The following is an 11,083-nucleotide window of genomic DNA, read 5'->3' as shown; positions in this document are numbered from 1 at the left end:
CCAAGCAAGTTTGCACAGAAGCCTCTGAAGTACTCAACAGGTAGGTCCTTCTCCCTTTAATGTATTCTTTAGAGGATATGTATATCAACCCTTCCTCAAATAAAAGAATTAAAATTCACACACAAATGAGTATGTACATATAGCTGAAAGCACAAGGGGGAGACATCAGCAAGACCCACATCTGCAAGACCCACAGACCGTACCTGGTGCTTCAAAGAAACATCCAAGCAAAACAAGATCCAGGCAAACCTGCTTGAGGAGAGAGGTCCAAAACATAAGGTCACACACTTGCTGGCTGCTACCTGTCTCAACTCTGATTGCTGGAGGATCCTGTTTGATGGTCAGAGTTTTGCAGCTTGGTATGAGGAGCGAGTACAAGGCTCTTTTCCAGGAGGAGACAGCCTCACAGGTATCGCCTCCTGCTAGAACAATAACTTGGAGCACCTAAATTGAACAACTCAGATTAAGCGTTTCCCATGCCCACAGGGAAGGGGAGAAAGGTGAGTGTAGCACATGGTTAGGTATTCTCTATTGCACTGGTGTTCCCATTTTGTGAAAGGCAGCTACTGCTTATCGCTGTACTTTCTGAACTTCCTTTCCTCCTGATCACACGGAATTGAAATTCAAAAGCCCAAGCAGTGATCATCACTATAATGCCATCTTTTCACAAAGCATGGCTCTGCAATCGTAAAGCAGATCAACCTGTAGTGGGAGTTTTTTTTTTAATCGCCAGAAATAGTTTGCTTGCGTAATGAATTATGCCTAAGCTCTTGCGTGACATTGCCTTCTTCCTCTGCTCACCTCATGCATCCGATGTCTTAGATCGGGTGCCTGGAAACTTAAGCCAGAATAAACTTGTTATTTTCTAGGGTGTCTTTAGATCCTGCCTTGTTTTTGTTGCGCGCTAACACGGCTACACCCTGGAAACAGTTTCAGAGCCAGTGGACGGGGAAGCGCCTAGGCATTGCGTAAAGCTCGGATGAGGAAGCATCAGCCTGATCCGCGTTTCACACGCCTCCGCCAAAGCACAACTGCTTTCTCTGCCTGCCAAAGGTTTGCATTTACAGCGTTTCGGCGGCCTTTTGCGCCCTTCCTCGTCTCCAATAAAAGTGGCTAGTTTGGAGCACGAAAACCCAAACTCGACGTCACTTCTGAATCTCCCGCTACCTAAGATCTTAGAACGTCCTCTCCAGAGTCTGGCTCATGGGGAAGAAACCAGAACTAAGGGCAGGGCCTTTTCTGTAAACACTGCTTACCAGCCTCCCTGGCAAAAAGCAGGTTAAATGTGCCCCGTCGACCTTTCCAGGTGAACCGCTGTCTCGGATTTTGTCCCCACCCTGAAGCATTGGCTTTTGCGTGTGCTTTGACTTGTTGGAAAGCGAAACGCTGCTCGTTCTTACGGCGCGGCTCGGGTGCAAAGTGCTTCCACGATCGCTCGGGTGACATTTTGGACACCTGCTGGAGGCGCAGCTGGGGAGCTTTCCGAGCGTTTTCTTTTCTCCTGAACGTGCAAATCCGAGTCATCCGGGCCGGGGGCGCAGATGGAGCTGCGAGCGACGCACGCGGATACTTCAAGCGCTCCGGGGGTCCCGCCACGCGCTTGCGGGGCTCGCCCCGAGCAGCCTGCAGGTGGCGACCTGCTTTTTTCTCCTTTTTTTTGAAACCACGGGGCTCCTCGCCAATCCCGAGAAAGCAGGTGGGAAGGGGCGGGCTGCGATTGGCCAGCGGCGCGGAAATAATGTTTCTACCGGCCCCGCTGCTGACCAATCAGAGGCCGGGAAAAGAGTTTCACCTGGTCGGGGTCCGGCCGTTCGCGTAGAGGCGTTCACCGCGATGGGGCGGACGCGGGCTGCGGGCTGAGCGCGATTCTCGGACGCCCCTGCGCTCTGCGGTCCGCGCCGGCGCTCGGCCGCTACGCAAACTGCGGGCCAGGGTGGCCCCCCGCCCGGAGCGAGGGCGGTTGCCGCTTCTGCCCCGCATGGAGCCCGTGCGGCTGCCGGACGAGGACGCCTTTCGGGCTTTCCAGGAGGAGTGCGTGGCCGATCTGGGCTGGCATTGCCGCTACAACCGGGAAGGCATCGCCGTTTGGGGGCAGCCGCCGCCGCAGGGGGACTTCACGGTGCACCGCGTGAAGGTGAGACGAGGCGGTGCCACGTGTGAACGCCGTACCCGTGATAACGGGGCCAGCGACGCGCGTCCCGATCCCTCTGCCAGGTGCCCGCGTGTGGCCGGAAAGGCAGCCTTGGGTGCCGAAGCGGGGAGGGGGTACCAGGTAGGGGGTACCTGGCGGGGCAGGGACGGGCTCGGGTCCTCCCGCGTGAGCCCCCGAATGATTTGCTTCCTGCCCGTGTGCGTCGCCTGAGCCTTCAGAGGGGTCTTCCGGAAAAGCTTGTTTCTGGGGCCGTGCCCGTTTTGCAGCCCTAACGAGGAAAGAAAGTTTGGGGTGCCCGGCTCCGAGGAAGTTCCCCAGGTGTGTGGGGGGGGCGCCCACGTTCCCCCGTCGCGCTCCTCCCCCGGGGGCTTGCGGACACCTGGCCACCCCCCCGTCCCCCATTGCCTTTGTTCTGCCTTACAGGTTTGTTGGGATGACTTAAAGGGCGTGTGCATGTGTGTGTGTGGGAGGGAATAATATAACATTTGCTGTTCGGAGTTCCTTGACAAGTTTGCTGTTCGGAGTTCCTTGACAAGAAGAAGTTCCTTTCCCGCTTTCTTTGCGGGAAAGAAAGCGCTTGCTATTTACCTGTGTCCTTGGTGCACAGTTACTTCATCCGTGATGCTGATGGAAGCAGGTGTTAAAGGCTGGGAAAGGGCAGTGCTTGGGATTGATGGAACACGGGGGTTTGCCTGTGGCTGATAGGTTAGAGCAGCAAGTCCCAAACTTTCCGGCATGGAACCTTTCTGAAGATGAGTTTTTCCCACGGAAGCCTAACTCTATCCCTGAGTTTTACTAAGTGCTGTGAACCCGCAACATTTTTCTTTCTGTAGGCTTGGAAATAAAGAGTAAACCTTTTAAATACAATGAATGAATGAAGCAATTATATGGAGATATCGGAAATGAATTCTTTCAATGATTCCCAACATTATGCAATAGAGTCCTAGGAACAGAATGACATGATACATTTCCTTGTTTGCTGCTTGAATACCGACAACCAAATAGTTGGCCTTATGCGGTTCCATTTTAAAATCTGTGTTAAATTTGATTTTTGAGATTTTTCATGAACCCTAGGGTCCCGTGAAACACAGTTTGGAAACTGCTGCATTTTCATTTCTTAGCTGAACACAGGTTCCAGGTGCTGCAGAGAGGCCAGCCAAATTAGTGGTTACTCTGGAAATAGACTAATCCAGGCATTGCTTGTAAAAACAGCTTTATCCTAAAGATACAAGAAACTATCAGGGGCTGCCCCAGCAAGAAACCAGTGTGCTTGTCCTGGGGAGACATAATTCCCTGTGACCACGCAGCCCAGTTGTTCTTGGGCTGTGATTTGCTCCCTGAAGGCATCACCATTTTCACAAGTGATGTTTAAGTGCAGCTTTAGCATCTCCTGGATTCCTCATTCGTGCACTGTGTAAAACAGCAGTTTGTGAAATGCACATGCATTCTTATCACTTTTCGAGTGTGTAAATGAAATTCACAAGTGACTATTCCAGACGAGACTGGATTGTGAGAATGCACACAAGAACACACAATCCTGCGTGTCTGAGATTGTTTAAAGTGGAACTCTTTTATCCGGGGCTTTACCTGAGACAGGGACATTCATCCTGCTGTTTTGTATGCAGCTAGGGCCCCATAGCTGATCCCTGCTCTTAGTCTCTTTACACTCACGACATCCCTGTGAGGTGTAGACTCAGTTGAGGAATGCAAGTGGCCGGCCAGAAATCACGTTGAGGCTTGCCCTCCTATGATGTCCCACGGACTCGCATTGAGTGTGAACTTTCCTCCCATTCACAGACACCGTTTCCTGGCCTTTGTGCCACAGCATCTTTGCCTGGCTGCTGCCTTCCCTCCAGGTGAGCTGCTGTATCTTGCTGAACTCAGGGGCCACCCATTCTGGCCTGCTTGTGTGCCTCTCGGCCACAGCTTCCCCGCCCATCATGAATGGTGCCTGTAAAGGCACGGTGGCAGGTGTGCTAAGAGCAACGTAACACAGGTTGGAAAACAGGAAATGCCAGGACAGCCGTGGAGCAACGAAGCATCCATCTCTGGGTCAGATCTCCCGAGCACTCAGATTTAATTGTGCCACGTCTGTCGGAAAGCTTGTCAGCTATGTGACGGAAAGCGTAGTGCTTGCTTCGGGCTGCAGGAGTTGACCTCAGGCCTGGTTTTGCTTGCCAGCCAGGAGCCTCCTGGCTGGATCAATGATTTACGAAGCACTTGGGCTGTTCCGGTTTTACTCTGGGATGGATGCAGAGGGGAAAGCTCCTCGGCAGCAGACGGGATTGGAAGAACAGAAAGGGCAGGGTGTGCTGTCCTCCGTCGGAAGCTGGCCATTTTGGAAATGGCTCTGAGATCTTCTACAGGCTCATGGAGGGTTCAGCAGACTTTGTGTGTTTATCATGCAATCCTGCCGACTGGAGCCTGGTCTTTCAGCCACAATGCTGATGGCAGACACACATTCTGAGAGTCTGAACGAAACGGATCTCGCTGTTCTTCTGGGAAAACAGCTGGGGATTTGGGACTCTTGGCTGAAGGGCCATGTGTGTTGCTTTACTCCAGGAGCACGCAATTAGCATTTCTCTTACTCCCCCTGTGTGCTTAACAGCTTCTCTTCTCCTGGTATGCTAATGTAAAACAAACAAAGGATCAAGCAAAGGGCAGGTTGCCAGCCCCAGGAGAAAATAAAGAGAAATGCAGTTTTGCATTTCAAATGCGTTAGACTGTGGCACCTTCATGACTTGGAGACTAAAACGGAGGTCACTTCCACTGCTCAGCATATTTAGGAAGAAGCACTATTTTGTTTTTTAAAAAAGGGAACTTCTGTTTGAAAGTAAATCAAGCATGTGGAACTATATGCAGGCCTGTTTGGCTCTGATTATGCTTTTAAAAGTGAGGAGGAGGAGGAGGAGGCTGCAGTGGCCATTGTCCAAGTTGATGGGACCCTCATGCCTGTACAAGGCCCAGTACTGAGGTCAGGTTTGTTTGCCGGTTCCCCATCCTTGCTGCTCTCTCGATTGTTTGGGCCTAAGCTACAGGGTCCAACCATCACTCTGCTACTGGGACACTTGTGGTTATCCCCCTCTTTCTTCACTTTGGGAGTATAACATGCAGTGAGGAGCTGGAAATCCCCGGCACGCTGTGTGTGGGGCATTTTTGGAACTGCAGGGGAGGAAGAATGGGGTGGAGAGTGCTGGAAGAAGATATGGCAGGCATGAACAAGAGCCTGCTGTGCCGCCATTTTTAAAAACCATAGCTGCGAATAAAGGAGAAACGAGACCCCACAAATGGGCGATTGTTGGGCAGGAACTCTTGGTGTGGGAGCATTCAGAAGTTACCCAGGAATTTCCTTCTGTGCTAACTATAAGCTTCCATGGCTGGATGTGCTGCTTTGGCATTTTCACTTCCCACTTCTGCTGACCCTTGGCTTATCTCAAAATACCTCTGGAAGGATGGTCAAAGCACGAGAACATGTGACTGGTCTTTTTGACATCAAGCTATGCAACCTCTTAGGAATTACCATTTCAGAACAATAGTTTGGCCAGGAAGCAGTGGGAGAGGAAAAACCTTGGAAACCAGCAAAGGGTTGACTGGTTGGCGTGTCATCAGCCACAGTGTGTTGGTTGTTCAACCCATGTTCCTCCCTACAGACAATCCAGTGCTCAGTGGCTTGCTTTACCTTTGGTCCTCCTATGCACACCTGCACATATCCCATGGGCCTTTGCAGCACAATCCCGGCAGCCTTCTCCACTCCTTCCATAATGAGTCCTTAATGGAGCACAGGCTTTTCCCCCACCTTGGGAAGAACCGCACTAATGCCACGCTTCTTCCCCACTTTGGAAGAGACGTGCGTGTGTGATTTTTTTATTCTATTTATTTTGCATGGATTCCTGCAGAGAGGTGTACAAATTTGCTAAGACAGGCAGTTACTGCAAATGTGTGAAAATCTCACCCAAGGTTTGTTTTTTTTTTAAGTTTTATCATTTTGTGCAAAGATACACAAAGGTTGGGCAGGGGAGGCTGGGGTCACTGGCCTGTGGCCTGTCTTATGGAAGAATTGTGGGAAGGGGAGGCTGCAAGGAAGGGGATGGAAGACAGCACTAGTGAGATCACCAGGAGTAGCCGAAGGTGGTTTTGCTGCCCTTTCCAATAAATTAAGCTAAACCACTCTGTGCACACCGTCGTGGGTTATTCAGGCTGGCTTGTTCTCAGGCTAGCTTGTGTCCAGTTACCAGGTCTCACTGAGGAATCGGCAGTGAGTTCAGACATCACAACAAGCCATCCTGCAATCAACAAGGGTGGCCATGCACCATGGTTTGTCCTGCCATGTGAACCAGGTCAGGGCTTTTTCATTTCTTGTAATACCAGCACATTCCCTTATTTTTGAAGAGGGAATCTTTTCTTGCCTTGGTGGAACTTGCCAGGTAGAGCAAGTGACCAGCAGTCTTTGCAAATCAGTTTCCCAACTGGCAAGATTCTAGTAATAAGGTGTCATTAAAGGCAGGATGGATGCTGGATCGCATCCAGCGAAACTTCTGGAAGTGTAATGCTGCTGTTGCTGCTTTAAATCATATTATTTGGCAATTTCTAGCAGTTGTTACTTTGCAGTAGGGCGTTATAACATAGATAAGTTTTGTATTGCAACAGTTTTTTAACATGTTCTACCTGCTTTTTGGAAGTGAACACACGGTAATGAAAAAACCCTTTTTGACCACTAAAAGACTGATAGTGCAGTAGTGGAAAAATAAACACTCCCCCCCTCCCCAGAGTGGGATGGATCAAAGACCTTATGAGGCTTTCAATATTAAAGCAGGGGATACAATAATGTAAATTTAGAGCAGATGACATATGATGTACATACTTTTAAATTTGTGCAGTTATGTAGATATATTATTTTCTGTCGATTTTTTGTTTCATTTTGGTGAGATCCCAGTAAAAATAAATTCAATTTCAGCCAAAGGATGCAATTCAGTTCGGGGGAATTCGTGCGCTGGGTGTGGTGCGTGGAACCCGTGGGCAGAAATGAAGGCAACGGAAGCCTTCAAAATTGCTGGGTTCAGCTGAAAGGGGCTGGGACGTTTGGTGTTTTGAAAGTTCTTCCTGCCAGTAACTGAGCCAGTAAACTGGGGCCAGGGGTGGAGGGATGCGCAAAAGCCATGAAGCCACCAAATGATGGGTGGTTGGGGAAAAGAGACACCCTGGATTGGGCTCCTCGATGGTCTGGATTTCAGCCACTGGCCTGAGCTTAACTCCTCCACTTAGAACCATCGGCAGCATCACCAGCCTTTCAATGACTTCCTGAAAGCAAGGAGAGAGACCCCACAGAATTTAGCTCTTCACTCCAGCAGCCTTGTGGATGCTGGACCATGCCCCTCTCCCCCCCCCCCCCCCCCCCCTGCGGCCGCCGGACCCCCCCCCCCCCCCCCCCCCCCCGCCCCCTGAGTGCCACAGAAAGCAGGTGGGCACACCACTGGCCTTGCACCAGAGAATTCCCCACGGTTGCTCCAGCAGGAGCCTGGGGAGAGCCGGCCTCCTGAGCGCACGGTGCCTCAGCGCGCTCTCTCTGTCCTGCAGGGCCGCATCCACATGCCAGATGTGCTGGCCCAGACGGCATATGACGTGCTGCACGACACGGAGTACCGCAAGAAGTGGGACATGAACGTCATTGGGACCCACGAGATCGCCCGCCTCTCGGACAACGCTGACGTGGGCTACTACTCATGTGAGTGAGGAACAGCGGGACGGCTGGGCAGCTCCGCCGCTTCCGGCTCCCGACAAGTGAACGGTGGGGTTTGGGTCACTGGTTCTGTAAGGCAGGACCTTCTCTGATGCATAGGCAGGAGAGCTACCCACCTCCATGTGGGGGCTGGAGGGGCGATGGTTAGACCACTACGCCCAGCATCTAAACCACCCAACTTCCCCAGTGAATGGGGCATTTGGACCAGAATCCAATGTGCTTTGGGCCCCAAATGCTCTTCTTACTGGCTTCTGACAGTCGCAGCACCGAGTCTGCAAATGTGTCCCTGTGAGTCATGATGGCTCAGCATTCTTTCCAAGTATTTGAGGCCACGTGGCAGGAAATGTGAGCCGGAAGACGATGCTGCCTGTGGTGCTTGTGGAGGCCTCTGCTGGCCGCGAGGGGACCCAAGTGCTGCACAGGATGGGCACATCCCCTCTTCCATTCTTACTTCTGTGGGCAACACCTGATGATGTTTCCAACCACAGTAGAACATTGAGGAACCACGTGGTTTGCACCGCTTCTGGTCACTTGCTTGTAGCAAGAATGAATTGTGTCAATTTGACAGTGCAGATTGCAGGCTTCGTCTTCCATCCCCCATTTTTGCCCGTTTTTCTTACTTTGTTAATCATCACCCAAGGTCTCTTAAGAGTTGGAGGCATTGAAGAACCATTGGCTGCAGAGGATCACTATTTTGCAGAAACAGAGTTTCTGAACCCATCAGTTCTCAAAGGCAGCTTTGAAAATAGGTGTGGGAGGTGTGATACACTGCAAAATTCTTTGTCCCTTTCCATAGTTAGCAGGAGTAGAAAAGAAGCGGTGGGGGTATAGTGGTTAGAGTGAGGGATAAGGATCTTATCTCAAAGGGTTGTTGCAGTGATCAGAGCAGGAGGGAAAGGAGTGCCCTCCACAAGCTCGGTTCCTTGGAGCAAGGAGAGAGAGACATGGATTAAACAAAGACAGTAAGATCAACAGCTACATGCCGATGTTACTGCACGTCTCTAGACATTTTCTTACAGTGGCTTTTCTTTCCTCCCTGGCTAGGGAAGTGCCCCAAACCGTTGAAGAACAGGGACGTAGTGGCACTGAGGTCCTGGCGAGTCCTGGATGACTCTTACATCATCCTCAACTTCTCTGTGAAGCATCCAGTGAGTATGGGGGGGTGGGGGTGAAGTGGGGGCCTATTGCGCATGCGGGTGACTCAGGTCCACCCAGGAAATTCAACCCCTGAGCTACTCTCAGGGTTTGGCAGGGAAGGGTCCTCGAGACAGCATGACCTTCTCCCATCCTGTTCTTCGTAGCTGGGGACAAAGCCAACAGTGGAAAGTAGCAGTGAGCCGAGATCTTTCCCATGGCTGACCCACTGAGGCGCAGCCTCACTCTGTGGTCCAAAGCAGGGGTGAAGAACCTGAAGCCCATAGCCAGGTCCAGCCTTCCGAGGGCCTCCCCCAGAGGTCCACCAAAGGACATCCCAGCTCCCCTTTCCCCCCAGTTGTCCACGCTTTGGCAGTCTCCCGCGCACTAAGACTTCTGAAAGGTCAAAATGCCTTTCTTCAGCCTTAAGAATATGAGATTCATGGGGAGTCTAGCTGAAATTTTCCTGCCCGGCCCTGGAATGTGGCCCCTAGGCTGAAAAAAGGCTCGTCACTTCTGGCTTAAGTGTACAAAGTCAGCTCGGTTGCCTCCAGAACCAGACCTGCATGAAGGCTACATGAGTCTTCCTCCCGGCAGGAATATCCTCCAAGCAAGGACCTGGTGAGGGCCGTCTCGATCCTGACTGGGTACTTGGTCAAGCCAACTGGACCCAGCAGCTGCATTCTGACCTACCTGGCACAGGTTGACCTTAAAGGTAAGGATGCCTCCTACAGATATGCTAGAGTGGCCAGGTGTCAGTCCTTACAGAGGACAGTTTCATTCCTCAGAACTATTCCGTGCAGCTGTATAAAAGGTGACGGTCCATCAGAAAGAGATCTTGAAGTTGGCCTAGGCAGATTGTCCTACACCAGTGGTGGGCACTCGATATGTACAAGGTTCACCATAACTGGGCTGGGATTAGAAGAACAAAGTGTCCTGGCATGATTTTGATGGTTGGAATGTGTGTAGAATGGGCAGAAATGATGAACTGTGCAGAAAAAGGTACTCTAGGAAGGCATTTTAAAAATCTCATTATTTTCAATGGAACTTTAGCCCTATGTTATGGTTACGGTGTGTCCCAGGGTAGGGTTAGGGTTAGAAAAACGAGGTGTCCTGGCATGATTTTGATGGTTGGAATGTGCTTAGGATGGGCAAAAATGTTGAGCTGTGCAGAAGAAGCTACTCTAGGAAGGCATTTTAAAAATCTCATTATTTTCAATGGAACTTTAGCCCTATTTTATTGTTAGGGGGTGTCCCAGGGTAGGGTTAGGGTTAGAAAAAGGAGGTGTCCTGGCATGATTTTGATGGTTGGAATGTGGTTAGGATGGGCAAAAATGTTCAGCTGTGCAGAAGAAGCTACTCTGGGAAGGCACTTTCAAAATTGCAGTCTTTTCAATGGTACCTTGCCCTTCTATTAGGGTTAGGGATCTGCCCCACGGTAGGGTTAGGGTTAGAAAACGGAGGTGTCCTGGCATGGTTTTGATGGTTGGAATGTGTTTGGGATGGGCAGAAATGATGAGCAGTGCAGAAAAAGGTACTCTAGCAAGGCTTTTTAAAAATCTCATTATTTTCAATGGAACTTAGCCCTATTTTATTGATAGGGGGTGTCCCAGGGTAGGGTTAGGGTTAGAAAAAGGAGGTGTCCTGGCATGATTTTGATGGTTGGAATGTGCTTAGGATGGGCAAAAATGTTGAGCTGTGTGGAAGAAGCTACTCTGGGAAGCCACTTTCAAAATTGCAGTCTTTTCAATGGTAGCTTGCCCTTATATTAGGGTTAGGGATCTGCACCAGGGTAGGGTTAGGGTTAGAAGAACGAGGTGTCCTGGCATGATTTTGATGGTTGGAATGTGTTTGGGATGGGCAGAAATGATGAGCAGTGCAGAAAAAGCTACTCTAGGAAGGCATTTTAAAAATCTCATTGTTTTCAAAGGAACTTTAGCCCTATTTTATTGTTAGGGGGTGTCCCAGGGTAGGGTTAGGGTTAGAAAAAGGAGGTGTCCTGGCATGATTTGGATGGTTGGAATGTGTTTAGGATGGGCAGAAATGATGAGCAGTGCAGA

General features: G+C 50.6%; 1 protein-coding gene across 1 annotated transcript; it reads left to right on the top strand.

Annotated features, from left to right (window-relative positions):
• The first annotated feature begins 1,834 nt into the window (after positions 1-1,834).
• Positions 1,835-9,968, top strand: LOC123021922 (START domain-containing protein 10-like). Its single transcript, XM_044427178.1, has 4 exons — positions 1,835-2,134; positions 7,727-7,874; positions 8,934-9,037; positions 9,621-9,968. The coding sequence occupies exons 1-4, from the start codon at positions 1,979-1,981 to the stop codon at positions 9,966-9,968; spliced, it is 756 nt and encodes a 251-aa protein (XP_044283113.1). The 5' UTR covers positions 1,835-1,978.
• The last annotated feature ends 1,115 nt before the right edge of the window (positions 9,969-11,083 follow it).

Source organism: Varanus komodoensis, unplaced genomic scaffold (assembly GCF_004798865.1).
Source record: "Varanus komodoensis strain SLA01 unplaced genomic scaffold, ASM479886v1 scaffold18_3, whole genome shotgun sequence".
NCBI classification, from domain to species: Eukaryota; Metazoa; Chordata; class Lepidosauria; order Squamata; family Varanidae; genus Varanus; species Varanus komodoensis.
The sequence above is the reverse complement of the archived record's forward strand: the minus strand, read 5'-3'. Positions and strand labels throughout refer to the sequence as shown.